This window comes from Chenopodium quinoa, unplaced genomic scaffold (genome assembly GCF_001683475.1).
Source record: "Chenopodium quinoa cultivar QQ74 unplaced genomic scaffold, ASM168347v1, whole genome shotgun sequence".
Lineage (NCBI taxonomy): Eukaryota > Viridiplantae > Streptophyta > Magnoliopsida > Caryophyllales > Amaranthaceae > Chenopodium > Chenopodium quinoa.
The window spans coordinates 1,737,237-1,757,740 of record NW_018742815.1 but is presented as its reverse complement, the minus strand read 5'-3'; the positions used below and the strand labels follow the sequence as shown (position 1 = coordinate 1,757,740).

Here is a 20,504-nt window from a genome sequence, read left to right as displayed (position 1 = left end):
ACGGCTGGTCAGAGTCATTAACCGCCCAAATTTCTTTTCTTTTCTTGCTCTCTTCTTTATTTTTGGCCGACTGAGCAGACCGGCTGTCTTTTTGCATGTCGGATTTCTTAGAGTCCGACTGGTTACCAGGCGAGTTGAGGTCGGTAGCTTGAATGTAGCTTTCCACCTCCCTCAGGGCCGCCTGTAAGGTGAAAGCCCCTTTTCTGACTAGGTCGAACTTAAAGGTCGACCCGTCTCTCAGACCCTTGAAGAAGTCTGTAAAAGCTACCTCGTCAGACAGTCCTTAAATATGAATTCTGATCAGATTGAACCGCCTGACATATGAGCGCAGCCCTTCTCTCTCCCCCTGCTTAACAGTGCTCAAGTCAAGGCTTGTTTTCTTAGCAGGGATGTTCAACGAGAAGTTGGAAGCAAACAGGAAGGCGAGCTTCCTGAAATTGTCAATGGACCCGGCTGGCAAGTTGCCAAACCATTGTTGGGCAATGCCCTTCAATGTAGCCGGGAAGCATCGACACCAGGTGGCGTCGTCCAATCCCTGTAGGTCCATGAGGTTGGTGTATGCCATAAGGTGATCTTCCGGGTTGGTGGTACCATCATAGGTCTCCACCAATACATTCTTAACCTTGGCCGGTTGTGCCGCCTCGGTTATCTCCCGGGTGAACGCAGAAGGTTGCTCACCCAGGAGTAGCAGACGGAGCTGCCAATCCAGTGGCTGGACATTTGGATATGCCGCCTGACCCCCGAAGTGGGCCGGCTGCATGAAGTGAGGGGGATACTGACCGTAAACCTGAGTAGGTACATATGGCACATTTCCAATCATCTGAGGGCCAGAATGGACGGTATTACCACGCGTCTGGCTCTCAAGCAAGGAGAGAGCATTCCCTGCAGAAGAATTGTTGAAGCTGTCAGGGAAGTTCGACGTTGAAGCCGACTCAGACAGCTGTTAATTTCTCTTCCGGTTGATTATTTCCTGGGCATCAAGAGATGACTTTTTACTTCCCACCGGCTGCTGAGTCTGACGGGTATTATTGTTATTCCTCTTAGGAAGAAGAATCTTGGACCAATCAATGGTCCCAGCTGCCTTCTCCTTTGGATGGGGAGTTGGCTGCCGATCTTTGACTGACTTCCCCTTTTCCAGAGGAGCCTTCTTGGCCGATTGACCTCTGCTTGGGCCAGCCCGGCTCTGGGTGATCAACTCTTTAATCTCACCCTTGAAACTTGTCATGAACCTCATGAGTTCGTCTCGGGTGACAGGTGCTAATCCAGCGGCCGTATGGGTTTCCCCCTCCGGCTGCCCAAGGGGTTGGCTTGTACCCGCCTGGGAGGCACCCCGCTCCAGAATGTCTCTGGGCCGGATGCTCTTGATTCTGAGCGAGCCATCATCGGCTGTAAAGGTTTCGACCTGAGGATCCTCATCCTCCTGGTCTGTAAAGACTTCTGGGTCATCGCCCAGACGGTTAGGGGGTGGTACAGACTCTTGAACCATCTTCGAGGTACTCTCCCCACAGACGGCGCCAAATGTTTTGGGTGTTTTTGTCCCTCGGGAGAGTTACAACACAAAGACTGATCCGGCGGGGAGTTGTACCTGCAAAACAAACGGAGACACCTGTTGGTTGGTGCTCCGCCTCCGACGAACAAGTTAGTAACTTGAAGGGAGAGAAAAAGGTGCGGAAATTTAGGTGGGTATCTGCTCGGATTCCAAGCTCAGATGTCTCTATCAAAGGGAATGTATGTAATAAATGGTAAAACGTGCCCTTAAAAGGAGGGACATCTCCCTATTTATAGGGTCTTTGGGATTTGTGCCCCTGATTAGGTCACTGAACCCTAATCATTGGTGGGCTGCGCCGCTTTGCGGCTTTCTCGAGATTTGGGCCTGAAGGCCGCCTTTTTTCCCTTAATTTCTGGAGTGACACGTGTCAGGTAGAGATTGGTCCACTGTGGGCCAACCTGAAGCTGACACGTGTCGTCCTCTGGTTGGACCACGTGGCGGGGTAAAATTACCCTAAACACCAAACACCCAAATTAGCTTTTTTAATTTGTCAAACATCTAATTGGACAAAATAAGCTAAAAGCTCTTTAAAAAGATTTTTACCAAACATGCCCTTAGGCTTTTGTTGCAAAGCCCATGTGTTGTTGGTTGTTCGGTAATATTACTCTTTTCGTTCCATAATAATTTGAACATTTACCCACAATATTTAATGTGGTACATACTACATATTGTCAGAAAAAAAACACTCTTCCACCCCTTTAGTAAGATGAAAATAAGGCAAAATTGGTATAAACCACCTTTTTTTGTCCAACTTTTTTGAAAATTCCACCTTTTTTTTATTTATTTACTAAACCACTTTTTAAGTACCTAAATTTTTTATTGCACCACCCCTATTTCAAATTTTGACGAAAAATTTAACTGATACGTCAAAGAGGCCCACAACTTGTGTCTTTCGCTCCTAAATCATGTATTTTTTTCACCCCTAAAAACATTTGACCCTTCCCTCTATATAAATGCATGACTAAATTGAGTAAAGCTTTAAAAAACCAAACCTAATTTTGCTACAAAAATTAAATTGTAGTATTTGTTTATTCTCAAACCCTAAATTGAGGTAATTGAAGCGATGATTGAGATGGAAGGGAAGGTTTTGCTATGGTTGATGATTTGGAAATGAATGGTTGAGATGCAATCTGTTAGATTTGATATAGGGGTGGTGCAATAAAAAATTTAGTTACTTAAAAGGTGGTTTAGTAAATAAAAAACATAAAAGGTGGTTTTTTTCAAAAAAGTTGGACAAAAAAAGGTGGTTTATACCAATTTTACCTGAAAATAATTATTCTTATATTGCCATAAGAGTAGTGCAATTAGACCTAACAAAATTGCTTCATATCTGATTACCCACCTGACCAACTGGCTCGAAACTTGAACTATACCTGAAATCACGTGAAATGATATGACTTAACCCAATAAGGAATGTTTCTTGCAATTATTATTTTAATAAATAAGCATATTGGTAATGGAACCGAAAATGACCCAAACCAACTTAAATGACTCTTACCAAAAAATCTTAACTAGTATTTAACCAAATTGAATGACTCAAATGGCACTTCCAAGAGCAATGATAACAATCAATAGGTTTGTTGGAATAAAAATAAAGGAATTCAATGCGTCGAATTAAAGTTCAGCCACTCGATCAAGCAGAGCTCGCCTGATCGGGAGCGAGAGGAGTCATAAATTCTAGGGTTACGTTGCCCGATTGGAGGGAGCAGATTACCCAAAAAAATCCTTATTCTAACGCGGTCTCTTTAATCGATTCACTTTCACTCATTCTCGCGTTCTGGAAAAGGCTTCACGCTCGCCCGATCGGGCAAGCTCCGCCTGACTGGGCACACAAGTATCCCAATTTTGGTTGGGCTCTCGCTCGATCGGGCAGAGTTTGCTCGATTGCACACGAGACTGCCCATTGACTCCATCAATTCTTTCCTTGGATTCTTTCTCTTGATCTCTTGATTAATTCATTGTAACCCCCATTTAAGAGGATGATTAAGGTGATTAAATCATTATCTTTATATTGATGTATTCACTTTCATTGATTCTTGGGATCCATCCATACTCTTCCTTCCTTTTCTAAAAATCAAAGAATCATTTTTTGATTTTGATACACTTGAGAAACTATCAAACACAAGTTAAACACATTCTCTTCTCTATTGATCATAAGTTATTTCGCTCCAACCTTCAACTCAAAAGTGTATTTGTGTAGAAGTGGTGTGTCAACATTAGGGAACATGCTGGCGAATACAATTGAGCACCGCAGTTGCGTTAGAATTTTGTTTTCAAGTAAGTGATTTGCATCACGACACGCCATATTTGCTCCATTATTTATAAGATCAACTTTTCAATCTTATTGTTTATTTCTTTTCTCGTAGTCTTGAAAACAACTTATTTTACAACAAAGGTTAAGTGTGTATTGCCTTATCAAAGGTAATCTCGCTAACTAGGTAGGTGGAAAAATAGGATTGAATCCACAAGGAAACATTGTTTTTTATTTTTATTTTTAGTTTTTTATATTTAATTCTAGCAATTAATTGCAGCTAATAAGGCATGTGTGTGTCTGTCTGTGCTTTGGGCTGTAAAATCCCACCTAAGCCCAAGAAACAGACTCAATGTTCCATTTTGCACGATTGCATACAAGCGTTCTCCAAGTTTAAGCTTCCTTGCAGCAATCCAATATATATGAGAACCAAAATACACTAATTTCTATAGACAAAGTAAAATATGATGTTGACACTATAAAAACACAAAATACACAATTGAAACTAGTACTAATAGCTAAGGAGCAAGGTTAAAACTCTATAAGGTAAACATATCAACAATTCACTTAGATTAGTTGGTTGATCCTCTTTTCTTTGCAACACAACCTTTTTCCCCTCTCCTTAGCTTGTTTACATCTGTACGCATGAGATTTTCTAGAAGGTGAATTGAGCCAAGTCAAGCCTTAATATCAAATCTTATGCCCAAACCCATAAAGATTGGCGAGCTTTTAGGTTTTTTCAGGCCGGGTTCAGATTTTGATCTACAATAAAGTTTTTGACTTGCCCAAACCCTCCCTTTTTCGGACTAGATGGGGTTGTAGTTGTTCATCTTTAAGATTTTCAAATGTGTGAGGATTTTTTTTTTTTTTGTTAATATAGAGATAAAGTTGCCAACTTTGATCTTTCATAACATTCCTTGATCGCAACTTATTACATCCGTTTTTTCTTCATAGGATCTATCTTTTTATGATCTCAAGATATTCCACCATATTAATGACTTACCCAAGTATGATCCAGTTTTTGTCGTGATATATGAAACTCAATGATTAGCCTTTTAAAGATCCTGGGTTTGAATCCTGTTTGAACCCTATATTCAAAGACCTAGGTCCAATTGTCCAAGATTTTACACAACTCGACTTGCTTAGTAATTATGTAAAATACGTCTTCAATAACTTTATAAGGATATCAACAAACAAGTCGCATGGCAGAAAAACTAACTTACTCGTGAAACCTACACGACTCGACTCATTTGTTAATTACGGGTGTCACACATTTGGATATTCGTTGGAGAGGACAAAAGTCACATAACCCCAAAGTCCATAAGCATAACACATAACCTCTTTTTCGCACTTCTTTCACTTGTTTTCACAGCACCCGATTTCGCCGCCACTACCGGAGATTACAATCAACTCTGAGAGAGTAGCGTCAGGTAAAATTAGGGTTTTTCTCTCTCATCATCTTCTCTTTCTTACCAATTTTGCGCATCAGATTCCTTGATTTTGACGCCTTTTGCTCTTCGTCATCACCAAACTTCTTTCAATCTTCGATTTACTGTACTTTACTGCTAAAAATCCTTAATTTTTCTTAAAGCTGTGAAATTTTTGGTTCTTATCAGAGAATTTCTTGTTGCTCAGGTGTTATCATCGTATACTAAGAAGCTAGTTCGTTGATCCAAACACCAATTATGGGTATGCCTAAATTTGATCTTTAATTGCTTTGTTTGTATATTTTTTTAGATTTTTAATTCATAAAGGTTGTTTTTTGCATCATGATTTTGGTGTGAAAATTTGATTATTGTATCACCTAATTCCTATAATTTTTGTTTGGTTGAATTCTGCAATTTTTTTAGATTTTCATGTTCGACTGGCGTTATCATGCATTTATAGGATGGAAGATTGGATTATTGGTGTTTCTTTTTGTTCGAATGTTTGTCGGATAGCTAGTTAATTTCAGGGTGTTTTTATCATTGCAATTGGCATTGTGTTAATATTGAGCAAACCTGTATCATTGAAGTTATTGGTCTAAAGAAAGTCATTTGATTTTGTTCGTGTACTTATTTATACATTTTGATGTGCTGTTGCGTTCAATCCAGCCTCATCATGGATATTGGGCCAATTGATTGTTGTGACACTTCAATATGATTCATGAGGGCAATAGGGTTATTATGGTTTGGATTTGTAAATCATTGACCCCAAATTTATTACATTACATAGTCACTTCAATTGTCTGCTTTCCTTTTTTCATTGGGTGCTTGGGATGGAAGGATTGGCTCTGTTCATTGCTAGAAATATAGAATTACTATGTTTGCATTCAGTTTACCTGTTGATTCAGTGGTTTTTTTTTTCTTCCAAAAGCTACTGGAATAGGTTTTTATGATTTCGTATTCGCTGCTGTAAAGAGGGAAAAGGGTAAATGTTTTTTTTACACCCGATTGACCTGAAGCTATTGTCTTATTTTGTCGTCACGTTGTTGATCTGTCTGCTAGTTGTTGTCTGTATGGATTGTAAATTGCTATGGCTTAACTTCCTTCTTATGCAAAATTTTTGTTTATGCCAGATCTTTCGGAAGATATACGCGCTCTGCAGCTTGATTCATCTGGTAATCTACTGTGCTGGATATCTGTGTTTTATACTTTAGTGTTTTATTTGTAATTTCAATGAACTTTATCATGCTTTATACTTTTATGTGAAGTAGAAGATAGTGGTGCAATAGATGTGGAGGATATTAAGCCAAAAGAAGCTGATGGTGCAGTTGAAATGGAAGAAGGTAGACTTTTTTAGTACAGTTGTCCCAATTCTTTGTTCTATCCACGACATTATAATCTGTATACTGAGTAGATGCAGAAAGTGACTAGTGCCAAGACTATTACCAACTATTGTTTGTCTAACACTTTATTAGTTTCATTTTCATGTTATGTCCACTACATTTAGTTTAATTGCGCACTGACACAATTAATATATCTCATGCTACTCAGTATTCAGTACAACAATCCTGTCTTGATATCTAAGTAGTAAGTACTATACACCAAAAACAAAAGATTTCCATATCCTTTGTCAGAAAGACCATGGCCTTGACAAACAATTTGTTTACTAGAAGTATTAGACCATGATTTAGTTATGTTTGTAATGTTACTACCTTATGTTATGTAACACCTCTCACATTATGAAGTTCATATCTTTGGAAACAAATCATTTATGACAAGACTGATAACTATTTAAGAGAGATGATATCGATGAAATGTCGAGGATTATGTGTGCATATTTGGGTGGATAGAGAGAGCAGAGCTTAGACTTTAGAGCCACACACTCACACCAACAAATGATTATATATGAAATAATTAATTTATTGTTTTGGTTGAAAAAAGGTCGATGAATTAAAAAGAAGAATTACGATTCTATAAGATATCTAGTCCCTGTCTAAGTAAAGACCTTCATTGAGGTTAAAAACTGATTTTTGTTGTCTATTACAAGTCAGATTCAAAAATAGGCCAATGGCAGCTTGATATGCTGCTGTCTTTTTGTTAATCCCCTTGTGTGTGTTGTTTTTCTTCCCCATATACTTCTCTTTCCAGACTATTTATGCCTAGATAGTGAACCCTATTTCTTCCTTGTTCATTTATGTCCACTTTGTATCATTTCATCTTGTTTTTTTTGGGCGGGTCTCTTCTTAACCTTCATAGCAGTCCTTTTGTATATCCCTAAGTGAACTTTTATAAAAAAGAAATTTAATCACTACTCCCTCCGTTTCATAATGATTGCACACCTTCCTTTTTTGTCCGTTTAATAATAATTGCAACACTTCCATAGTTGATAAGGGTCCACTTACACACTACTTTTCATTATTTCTCTCTTGCAAACAATTAAATATATCCCCCACTAAATATACTTTAATATATTATAAATTGCCATTTTAGTTACACCCTATAATTTTCCTAAAACTTTTTGCTATCCCTACTGTTGCGATTATTATGAAGTGGAAGGATTATTTTTTATCTTAGTTTGTCTATCTCTCACATTTTCTTCTCTTACCAGGCTTTTTTCCAAGGATAGTGGACCTTATTTTCTTGTAGTTAAATTAACGTGCACTTCTTATGTATCATATGTATTTTTTTTTTTAATTTTTTATTATTTATTATTTTTTTTTTGAAATTAGGTGAGTTAGTCTACCCTGTATTTTTTTAGATTATGTTTTTCTGGTACATTATTCGTGTTCCATGGGGCATTTAGGCACAGAACTATGTAGTGATATTCTATTATAAATCAGTTGCTGGTTTAGACCATGTGGCTCGCTGCTTAATATGTTTGCCTGTTTAAAGAACAGAGGCACACTCCAAAAACTTACAGTAAAGGTTTATATCCTCTTGCAATGGAGTAATAACACTTCATCTTAAATTAATGAGGATTCTCTAACATGTCTCTTTTACAAATATGAAGATGATTGTTAATTTGGATGATATACATGAAAATGATCTCAATTCAATTTTATAATTTACAGTTGCTGATTTCTCTGCTTGAAGGAATTAATTCAATTTAATTGACTTTTTCGTTTTATTTCCCCCAGATATTGTAGAGTCCACAAATGCTGAACAGATGGAAGTAGAGCCAAAAGGTATTATTGAGGGTTTGAGAGGAGATGCTGTTTATACTTTGGCATTTTCCTCTATGTTTAATGACTATGGAGTTCACTTTGTTGTAATTACGTGCGGCTTTTTTAAGATCTATTGTGCATGCTCTTTTTTTTTTTTTTTTTTTTTTTTTTTTTTTTTTTTTTTAAACAAAAACAAATACTGAAGGCAGACCGCTGGTCTCTGTTTTGTTGTGTGTGTGCACGTGATTATATGAGGATCCTGGTTATTTAGGCACTTACGTAGTTGGCTACATTTTTTGAGATAAATTAATTAATTTTTGAGATAATGATCTGACTAGGGTATTTTTATAATGGATTTTTTCAGAGAAGGAAAAGGTGGAAGCTCCTGTCCACGAAGTAAAGGAAAAGGTGGAAGCTACTGTCCACGAAGTAAAGGAAGTGAAGGATGTTGAGGAGGCTAGGAGCAAGAAGCGTCACCTTAATGTTGTATCTATTGGTCACGTTGGTGAGTTAATTTTTGATGTTTTTCCGTCTCTTTTCCATGTACATGCTCTTAGGAAGTATATAACAAGGCACGCTTAGGTGCTGAAGCCCAAGTCAGTAAAGGTCAAGTAATTTTATTGGCCTAGGTGAGGTGGATTCAAAGGGGCAAACAAAGGCGCACACTCCCCCCCCCCCCCTTTTTTTTGTGTGTGTAAAATTACAGAAGGCTCACTGAGGCGCATAAAAGCATTAGGATCCCTCTCACCTTATTTCTTCTCGACACATTGGATGAAAGATTGAAAGGTGTGCACTTTTGTTGTTGTGGAGCTGGATGACCTCAGATGGCCGTGATTCTTGTTCATTTATGAGATCACTTATTTTGCATTTGTGGTGTTGTGGATTTCAAATCTGTTTACCTCAGTCATACCTCTTTATTTTATGCCATATTATGCTGACAAGATATCCAGGTTCTTGTGAGGAAATAGGTTCTTACTCCCATTCTTTGATAAGCAATCTGTGAATTTATCTGGAGGGTATCTGTGTTTCTTTACAACTATCTAGATCATGCCTTGGTTCCTCTGATCAATTTAAGGGAGTAAATTTACTGGAAGCTTAAGGGGAAGAGAGAGGTAATGCGTGGGTGCTGGTGATCACATTCAGACAAGAAGGGAGAAGGAACAGAACCAAAAGAAAGGCGGAGGAGAGAGGGTATAGGAAAGAGAGAGTTGGAGTTTGAATAACATCTAGAATGTAGAGGTTGGGATAACGATCGAGAGGATATAGATGGAGGTAAATGAAGAGACTGATGTGAGAGATGATGGAGGTCGGATGATAGAGACTAAAGTGAGTTTACTAGTAATTTTGTTAAGGGGAAAAAGCTTCTCTAGGGGTGGCATGGGCAATCCAGCCAACCTATTAGTGTTAGTGCTACCCCCCTCTCTAATTTAATCTCTTTCTCTGGGAGCTATTCTTTGTTGTAAACAAATATTTTTTTTATATGGAATGACTATTATAATACTTTGTCAATTATTTGGGCTCTGTATGATTCTGACTCAAATTTCACCATTTGATCTTGTGGTGGTCTTTTTGTTTCTCCACTGTTGTCCATATCTCTGCATTATTTTTGTGTGTACCAGGGAATAATTTTGCATAGTCATTGATTTCTAATGCTTGCACAGGCCCGGTAAATTGTACATTAAACCAAAATTTAAAGGCTAGATTAAGAAGTATAATCTCCAGGAACAGTTGACTGAATCTGCCTGGTATTGAAAAAATTGACTCAAAGTATTTTCCGTATCTTTTTTCTGCTACTGTTGCATAACACTGTCTCTTCCCTGGAGTTGGCTGTTGCATAACCCTGTTTTTTTTGGTCGTTTATGTTAAACAGCTTGCTTGTCATTTTGTAAAGCTATTAAACTGCTTTCTGCTTTCTGGACCATTTATTGTTTTCTTTAATGACTTGGAGTGTCTTGAAAAGTTTGCGATTGTGAAACATTATAGTTTTCTTGAAAAATCTTCACGTTTGGATGTCAGATGCTGGTAAGTCAACGATTGGTGGCCAAATTCTTTTTCTAAGCGGGCAGGTTGATGACCGTACGATCCAAAAGTACGAGAAAGAAGCCAAGGATAAAGCAAGAGACAGCTGGTGAGACATTTTTTCTGTAGCTGTGTCTTCATTATTTTATATCATTGGATTTTTTTTTTTGCTTCATTCAGAATATATGCTCGAGTAATCATGATGAATAAGATGATATATAGTTAGTAGTTTCTTGGTTGCTAGTGGAAAAGGGCTGTTGGTTATTTCCAGAATCTAGGCTCTGCCTCACTGTGAAATTATATCTATTTTATTGCATGATTTTGTGTGCCTCTTATAGGTCTTCTGTATTTTGTACTGTTACTCTTTAGACTAATGTTCTTTCTTGGTGCTTACCATTTGGAACTATTGGATAATAGTGCATGCCAAGACTATGTAACATCATCTAAAGTATCTTGGGAGTTATACAGGATTAGAGTTATCATGATTTCAGACTTATTCTTGGTTAAATGTGTATCTCTGTGCTAGGTACATGGCATACATTATGGATACTAATGAAGAAGAACGTTCAAAGGTATTTTTGTCTTTCACCTGCTTAATTTTTAGACTTGAAACTTGCAATGATTTCATTGCTAAAGCTGTTTATATATAGCAGAAGATAGCTCATTAATTGCTTAAATGCTGATGGCAGGGTATTACAGTTGAAGTTGGTAGAGCACATTTCGAAACTGAGAGAACCAGATTTACCATTTTGGATGCACCGGTAATCATGAATTCATAAACTGATTTGGTCCTTTATTTCTTTTTTTGGGTTTAAAAGTTGCTTGGTAATGAACTTCCTTTGCTTTGGAATTAGACTCACTATTAAAAACTAAGCAGTGAGTATATGTTTAGATTTTCTTACCATAGACGAGCTTGTCTTTTATGTTTGATTACCTTTTTAGCCAGCTTACATTTCTGCAATTGATTTTTTTTTTTTTTTTTTTTTTTTTTTTGGGTTGTTTCCTGTTGGGTTCCATTTTCCAAGGCTTGTTGATTTGCTTCTCTGCATTCAACTGCAATAAAAGAAAAAAAAAAGATGGTAAAACAATGATGGGTTTGCAATGTACTTTCTATAACTGAAAAGTACAAAGTTGATACTTGATAGGCTATCTTAAATTTTCCTCAAGCATCTATGTCCTGAACCTCAGCTCTCCATTATGCTGGTTAAGAAGGATTGCACGGTCCAAATCCTATATGTATGGTCAAATGTGCATGATGGGGATATGCTGGTGGCATTTTGGCCTTTTGTACTTAGGTGTTCTAACTGAAGGGGTTCCTACACCATCTGAGGTTCCTACACCATCCAAGTTATCTAATTCATTCCATCACTATCTTTTAAAGGACTTTTAAAGTTTTAATCACCTTTGTTTTTAACATTTTATTCAGTAGCAAGACTAGCAACTATAACCATACTTAGAATTCACAGTGTTGGCTTTGTACAAAGAAATACTTCTAGCTTGGAAGCACAGCTGTTTGGCTATAGGAACTGTAGATGCTCTTATATTTCTTGGCTTCTAATTTTTCCTTAGTAGTAATGTTGCAGAAATTTTGATAACTTCGCATTTGAAGTCTTATAGTCTCCATTGCGTAGCTGTATTTTATACCGGTCAAAAATATTTATATATAATGATACTGGTTTGTTGTGGATCAGTGTATTTTTATTAAAATGTTATTAAATCCTGTCCGCTGAATTTTATGTTTGTGCTCTTCTGTTTTCTGAGCAAGTAGCATTGTGCCTTTTTGTTTTGCAGGGTCATAAAAGCTATGTACCAAATATGATCAGTGGGGCTTCACAAGCTGACATTGGGGTTTTGGTAAGTGTTAAGGGCTTTATTTTTTTTGTCCCTCAGGCTAGGTGCATTGGCTTGGAATGCATTATCTCTAAACTTTGCTATATATATATATATGGATGTCCATAAATGTAGGTGATATCTGCTCGGAAAGGAGAGTTTGAAACTGGATATGAGAAAGGAGGACAGACTAGAGAACACGTCTTGCTTGCAAAGACTTTGGGTGTGGCCAAGCTTATAGTTGTGGTCAACAAGATGGATGAACCTACAGTCAATTGGTCAAAAGAAAGGTTTTGTAATTTTCTTTTGTCAATTTGATCCGAGATCTCAAAATTTTCAATCTCTTAATGTTACCTCATAATATTTACTTATAATAATAATCATAGCTTTATCTTTTCCCCCTTCTTTTTATGTGGCTCAAGGTGGGTTAGGGCTTCCTGAACAGCAGAATTAGTATTGACTTTCTGTTTATTCGTCATGTGATCTAGTCTCAGAACCTGATGAGATGTATCTGTACTGATACAACAGAACTGTAGAAGAGTGATTTTAGCTATGTTATTTAACCCTTACCTGGCACTTCAATTTTTATCTGATTTAGCACTCTGTAAATAGGTGGGTGATGTAGAACTCCTGGTTTTTGAAAGAACAGTTTTAATACTGAAGACACATCAATTGTATCGTTTTTGGCATGCACTGATTTAGATTTTTACACTGCCATTTTTTTTTTCTTGTTATTCAACCGGGCAATATTATTTTTTGCCTTCAAGTCCCCTGTGTTGATTAGACTTTAAAGCTTCTACCATATATTTGATTTATGCACTAGAAATGCCTATTTAATATTAGACATTTTGTTGATCATTTAGGGGGCTATTTTATCTGATGGGCAGGGGTGGTGGATTTATTTTGAAGCTCTCAATGAGCCATGACCATAGTCCATAGGAGGCCTTGAAGTTTCAACCTTTATCACTTTTTTTCTGCCTTATATTTTCTTTATATTTGTTCACATGGGCCATATTATCCTCAGGTACGATGAAATAGAGTCAAAGATGATTCCTTTCTTGAAATCTTCAGGCTACAATGTCAAGAAAGGTAGTTAACCTTTATATTTGGATTATTATTTGACACTTGTAGGCATTGTAGCTGTTTTCACGTGAATTATGTTTCTATTAATGTTTTACGTCTGTAACTAATCTTGGATTTGTTCTGTTACTTTTTCATTCCAACTCACCTTGTTGTGTGCTTCTCTGACATGTATTTTAATCTACTTCTGTACATTTCGTTGGAAGTATTTAGAAAACTTTCATGAGGTTGATGTATCTATGCTGGATTCTGCAGATAATAATATTTCTATAATTTCTTACTGTTTGATAATTGGTCAACATTTGCAGATGTCCAATTTCTCCCAATATCAGGTTTGGTGGGATCAAACCTAAAAACAAGAGTAGACAAAAGTGTATGTCCATGGTGGGATGGTCCATGTCTTTTTGAAGTGCTAGATAATGTTGAAGTCCCTACACGAGATCCCAAAGGCCCCTTTAGGTACATCATATTTATATTGAACTTCTCTTTTAAGGAGTTCTTCTCTTCCCTATTCAAATGTGGTATGATATATGCATTTTCAAAGTTGCGGAAAGTATGGGCGTTTATGCGAATTTTTAACCATTCTTGCCTGTGATCTGGAGGAACTTCTAGTCCTGAGGTTGTTAAGCTGGACTTGTTGTGATGTACGCCTAACATGGATCACCATAAGTGGTTGAGGAACAACTTCAAATTTGTTGATCTTGATGACCGGGCTGTACTTGTTATAGTTGGTTCAAAGTTTTTCTTTTATGCTTGATATATTATATTTGAAAATATATGAATTGGTGACCCTGCATTTTGTTAGATGAGTGCTCCCCTATCCCAACTTCTCAGTAGCATTTTCACAGGAACTTGAATTCATTCTAGTGCGAGTGAAGCTCTGTACTTCTCATCAGAATTCTTATAGTAGTGCCAACAATTACAGACAATTTCTTGGCTAGCTTCTTGTAGTAATTCAGTTAGAGCTATGCTGTTCAAATCTTGTTTGCCATGCTGTCTACCATGACAAGCTCCACATCCTGACTGATTATGGAAGCATGTTTTTAACCTGGAACTTGTACTCTTCTTTTGAGCATATTTTTAATTTTTAATATGATATTATGCTTGGAATTGCTTCTGCGTTGGGCTATTTTCTTCCTTTAACATATGATGATTCATGTATGTATTTGCAGTAGTAAATATCTGAGTTTCTAATAGACAATATTAACTGCAGGATGCCCATCATTGATAAATTCAAGGACTTGGGAACTGTTGTCATGGGAAAAGTAGAATCTGGCTCTATACGGGAGGGTGATTCCTTAATTGTCATGCCCAACAAGGTTTAGTTTTGACAATTGTATCATATTTAGTACTTATCAAAAGGCTGATGTTATCGATTGATTAATTGAGATTTGGTCTGCAGGTTAATGTGAAAGTTGTTGCCATATATATTGATGATGATAAGGTCAAACGTGCAGACCCTGGTGAAAATCTGCGGGTTAGACTGTCTGGAATTGAAGAAGAAGATATATTATCAGGCTTTGTCTTGTCAAGCATTTGTAAGTTAATCATGCCTCTTGGGCTCTGTGAATATACTCTTCTTTTGTGACAACTTTCATTTGAATTTGTTTTGAATTGGATTTTTTATAAAGAAATTTGATTTACTTCCATACTTTGCTGATGCTGAATCATTAAATATGCTTTCTTATGTAACTTTTTATTATCCCCTGCACAATCTATATGAAGCTTCCCAGCTCCCGTGAAAACAAATTAAGTGATCAGAAGTATCTTATATTTGTGACACGAACATTAATATATAATAGATGACTATTTAATGGTTGGGTGGAATGTATGGACATTCAGTTTTTTATTTCCCAAGAAACCCGGCATATGACAGGCCCTTAAAAAAGGGCTGTATTTTAGTTGCCATGTCTGCTCTTGAAGTATGTTGCCTATGGATGACAGAGGATAGTTTTTAATTTCCTTAAGTACCTGTAAATTTGGTAGAGGTTGTTACAATCTATGAAGAATATGATTATTTTCTTTGTTTAGAAAAATAACCCACTGGCTTCATTTGGTGTGTCATAAGATGACTCATCTACACTTGACAATTCTTCTCCTTCTAAAACCTCTGGTTGTGTTGTTTTTGTTTTTTTTAGTTTTTGAATATTTGATTTGATTTGTGATAAGTGTTACATAGCTTGACATTGGGAAATTGGATCGTTTTTTACAACCATAACTTGTGTGAGAGTAACCCATTGTAATTGCCTATGGCGTACCCATAGAGTGATTTGGAATGTGTATCTTTTGTTTTCCAGCGGTATCAACTGACTAACTGTACTGTATGATGGGCATAGGTGTACTAAAGGATAAATGTGCTTGCAATTGGGGAGTAGGTGTGAGGTGCTTACTGTGGGAGGCGGTTTTGGTGTTAACAGGGTTGTGGCTTTAGTGGATGTATGAGTGAATTTGCTCTTAGTTGGGGTGGGAAAGAGATTTTGTCAGAAAATTGAACAGTATCCCAAAGTGCACTTTAGTGAGGGAAAAATGCTATTGAAAAGGTTATGATGCATATCTGTTAATGAGGAGGCATGCTGTTTTAATTTGTTTATAGGATTATTTCTTATTTTTGAGATTTTTTTTCTCTGTTAAAGTGGTTGATGATGATTTGCTCTTTATTTTTGTTGTACCTCAGCCAAGCCAATTCCAGCTGTAAATGAGTTTGTTGCTCAGTTAAGGATCCTTGAGTTGCTTGATAATGTATGTGAGAAGTTATTCTCTTCTTTCTTTTCTTCTTTTTTTTATTTTTTATTTTTTAATTTTTTTTATTTTTTATTATTAAATGAATGCATGGTTTTTTTGGCGGTGCTAAGTGTTGTTGCTTTTGTAGGCAATTTTTACCGCTGGCTACAAGGCAGTCTTGCATGTTCATTCAGTTGTTGAAGAATGTGAGATTGTAGAGCTGCTGCGGCAGATTGATTTAAAAACTGGGAAACCAATGAAGAAGAAAGTTCTTTTTGTGAAGAATAATGCTGTTGTTGACTGTCGTATTCAGGTTTGTCTTGTAGATATATTTTTCCTCTCCCCGCTGTGTGTGCTCATATAGGTGTTAACCTCACTCCGGCTATTATTATTATTAGTGTATAATACTTGCATCGTTGCTAAGTCAGTGTCCGGTTTTTTCTTGATACATAGTGATGTATTTGTATATACATATATTAGCTATGCGTTATTAGTAAACTTCCATATATACAATCCCCTCTTGCCTACGTTAACGGCCATTGAGCCATTATAGTTTTGAAGTTTGGATATTATGTCAAATATTTGTTTCAATTTAAGTATAATGTCAGCTACTGTCCTGTGCCCCATAAAAATTTCTTCCTTCTTGTTTTGGCTGTCCTTTAGGGATACATACTTACAAAGTGTTTCACCTGTTCAGCCGACTGTATCGACCAGTGGAATTTATGCTAACTTGTCAAATTTATTTTGTTTGTAGCTAAACAATTCCATATGTGTGGAGAAGTTTTCTGATTTTCCACAGCTTGGAAGGTTTACCCTTCGAACTGAAGGTGATGATTTTTGCTGTATTGTTGTTGATGAACTTTTTGATTGTGCTGCTTGTTTTGCATATTTAATATTTTTTTCATCTACTCAGGGAAAACGGTCGCTGTGGGGAAAATCATCAATCTTCCTTCTATCGGCAGCAGTGCCTGACTAATTTTGCTGCCACAGGTAAGGTGAATCCGTGGATGCACTAATTGTGTTTTGTTGGAGCGCTTCAAAGCTCTATACTTTATAACTGTTTGTCTTATAATGGATAGCCTATTACTTGATGATATCAATTAGCTAATTATAGGCTGCTTGGACTTCTCATTATTGAAATATTTAGCTGCATGTAGCTTTGTGAATCAAAAGACACTAGGCTTTTTAGGGCTGGATTTTGCATCGGCCTTTTGAGGTGTCCATGTGTCAATTCATTTCCCCAATTTTTTTTTAAAATCTAATTTTTTATTGGGCTATATAAAAAAATTAACCTTCGCTTCCAAACTTAAATTTCAACTTTTCTGTTGCCATTATATTGGAACTGTCTTTAGTTTTCTATGGGGTGTTGGAGTATATTCCAAGTGAGATTCTATTCGCATTTCTCGGTGTGGAAAAAATAGTAATATTAAAGGTTTTTGATCGCATAGTCTCACACTTCTCAGGCTCTTTTTTTCTCTTATAAATTTCAAACTTGGACTTTCCCTCTTACTCCCTCCTACACTCTGTTCTATGTAAATAATAAATTGGCAAATAGTCAACAGGAATTGGTATAATGTAGTTTATCTGTTATGCAAACATAATTTACAAGTGTCATTGATCTGGTTTTGACTTGTTTTGTTGGTAACTTGACATTTGTCCAGGTGGGGCCCTCTGTCCTCTGTGAGGCACTGTGTCACGCAAGGACAAAGATGGCTAGATGTTCAAAGCAATAATCACTGAAGCATGTATGTTAATGCATTTTTCAATTTTAGTTTCACTCATTAAGTATGATGTTAAGTTATTACTCCCTTTGTCCCGATTGACTTTCTATTTATCAAGGCATTTAGTTTTAGGTGGATTTTGTGAGTGGTTAACAATTTCTATCTGAATAATAAGCTGGATGTGAGGGGAAATAGTGAAGTGTTTTCTTTATCGAATGAGGCCACGAGGGGGGAGTGTGTGACCTTAACTTTCAGTGGTTTTTTTAATATATATATATATATATATATATATATATATATATATATATATATATATATATATATATATAATACGAGTACCATTTTTAAAGTTAGCATAATTGGAAATCCTAATCCACCAGACCAGAAAGCTGTCTTCAGAGTTGCAAACAGTAGGGGTGCCAGTGTGCCACCTGTCACTATTATGAAAATCTGGGGGAGGGTAGTAACAAGAGTGTTTCAGCTTCTGAAGTTCTATTTTGGGCTATTGGCATATGGAAATGAAATAAAACCATCCTGAAAGTGAAATGTTTGGGACTTAACCTCGGGGCTGCCTCGCCCTAGCTGCTGCACACCAATATCTTAAATTTGCTTCTAATTATCTGCTCTTTCTATGAACTCCCATTGCCTGTGCACACACACCTCCCTGGAGCTTTTTTGTTTAATGCTTTGCTGCAGTTCTGTTCGGTCTTGGTCTATAGGATTGGATTTATGTTTTTGGGGCTAGATAAACTGATAAGTTAATCTTGACGTGTCAAAGTTGGGATGGGATTGGTCTTAATCGGTGTATTCTTCTGGCTTTTGGCCTTTCACTTGGCTGTAGACCTTTCCAGTACTAGAATTCTAGAAACATAATCTGTTTTTCTTGGTGGTCAGCAAATTGTTTTCTTATTGTGTTACTTTTGAAATTTTATGAATCACAATAAATTCTATTCATAATCTATATTAAAACATAAACAATATGTCATTTTTCTTTTGGAAAACTGAATTGAAGTTAGATTTAAACAGACGAATAATTAAAATCGATGATATTCATTGCAGAGTTTATTAAAAGTTATGTGAAGTCTCTTATCTTCTCCCCAAATTTCTTTTTCTTATGTACAAGAAGATTTTATTTGATTATTATATCCGTCAAAGTAGCTTTGCTTCTTTAAAGGAAATTATATGTCATATGTTCGGTATGTGTTTGGTGCTACTATTCCATAAATGGGTGAGCACACCGAGCAGCCGTGCATCATCTCTTCTTACCTTGATCTCCTTTCCTATCATTTCACTGGCCAACTTTTGGAACCATCAATTTGTAGGGATCTTTCAGTCACAATTTTCCTTTTCCACTTTGTCGAATATGCCTGATGTTGAATTAGACTGAATTTACTCTAAACTTGACCTTTCTGAAAACTATACTTGGGTTTTTTAATTGTTCATATATTCTCCTGTGTGACCATATGATATCCGAAGTATATATATATATTTGTACATATGATTCCCGTTGACTTATTATTGTCTTTGAAATTTTATTTTGGATATGTTCTTACTATTTATATATTCCTCCCTGTGTGGGTAGTTTCATTTTTAGAATGAGAACTAATTTAAATGCTTTGGTTTCAGATTTAGCAGCCTCGAGGGTAGTATATTTTTGTTTAACGGGATTTCTGCACTTCATTGGGTGCGTATCACTGTATTTTGAGTGAATGTTCCGAATGGTGCAAATGAGGGCCTACACCAAGCATATGATGCAGTTGCATACTGGATTGAACACTAGTTGATTTTTATCAGATAATTGTTAGGGTTGTGCTAATGTACTACTATTTTGCTGTTAGTCCAGTGCTACTGCACAAAACCTGCCTTTTGGATGTATAAAATGATTTCGCTGGTACTGGACTAGCCTACCAGCTTATATTTTTGGTAATATATTTATGCTTCTTGTTTGTCTATTTATCTTAATGATATTACTGCAGCTAGTTTAATTTGGTGGCCAGAGCATCCTGTAGTAACTTCCATTGAAATAGTTTCTCTACTTTAGAATGATCGAAATAGACCCAATGGGTGTAAAACTAATATTTGGCTGAGGGATGTTCGGAAAATTGTCTGTAATGCGTCGCAAAACTATCAATGTGTTGCAGGATTTAATTGTTAGCTGACCTGATTATGAAATGGCAAACCCTTTAGTCCCTATCAATAAATTGAAAGCAATACTTGATTTATACTCTCTGTGTCATTGTTTACCCGTCGGTCGCCAGCTAGCCTTTATACTTTACAGATTAGGAAAACTAAAAACCGAAGTAAGGTACACTAGTCGATAATGTTTTGATACAAAACACATTGAATAAATTTTCTTTTTGGTATATATGTTTCAAAGCACTAATATAGTAAGTGGAGTATATGTTTTATCAATTTAGACTATCTTTGTACCTTGTTACCTTAACATTCCTATTCTGTCTCCTGAAATATACACCCTTAACATTATAAAAATTACATTAATGCGTTACACACACCCTTAACATTATAAAAATTACATTATACGTAGTATGTGCTATACACACCCTTAACATTCCTAATCTGTCTCCGGAACTAATGCTTTATATGCGTTAGTTTCAAAACTAAACTACAGATGCCTCATTAATCAAACCTCTAATTGATCTCATATATTAACCGGCTAATAGTCAAACTTTGCACAAAGCTCATACACTAGTTTGAGTTAAGTTATACTTCGTACTGAAATTACGG

General features: G+C 36.4%; 1 protein-coding gene across 8 annotated transcripts; it reads left to right on the top strand.

Moving 5' to 3' along the window:
- Window positions 1-5,086: 5,086 nt before the first annotated feature.
- Window positions 5,087-19,715, top strand: LOC110725676 (eukaryotic peptide chain release factor GTP-binding subunit ERF3A-like). 8 transcript variants are annotated; one of them, XR_002512210.1, is made up of 21 exons: window positions 5,087-5,230; window positions 5,436-5,489; window positions 6,358-6,399; window positions 6,496-6,567; window positions 8,362-8,409; window positions 8,753-8,893; window positions 10,405-10,516; window positions 10,934-10,979; window positions 11,097-11,168; window positions 12,199-12,261; window positions 12,373-12,527; window positions 13,262-13,326; window positions 13,626-13,776; window positions 14,531-14,636; window positions 14,720-14,855; window positions 15,992-16,056; window positions 16,187-16,351; window positions 16,793-16,865; window positions 16,952-17,028; window positions 17,700-17,783; window positions 19,386-19,715. XR_002512210.1 is itself a non-coding variant. In XM_021905149.1 (20 exons), the coding sequence occupies exons 2-19, from the start codon at window positions 5,486-5,488 to the stop codon at window positions 17,008-17,010; spliced, it is 1,578 nt and encodes a 525-aa protein (XP_021760841.1). In that variant the 5' UTR covers window positions 5,087-5,230; window positions 5,436-5,485; the 3' UTR covers window positions 17,011-17,028; window positions 19,386-19,715. The 8 variants fall into 8 exon arrangements, 2 of the variants coding, with proteins under 2 accessions (XP_021760841.1, XP_021760842.1); XR_002512207.1 differs by having other exon boundaries at window positions 6,493-6,567; XR_002512208.1 differs by having other exon boundaries at window positions 6,493-6,567; window positions 16,952-17,033.
- Window positions 19,716-20,504: the final 789 nt, after the last annotated feature.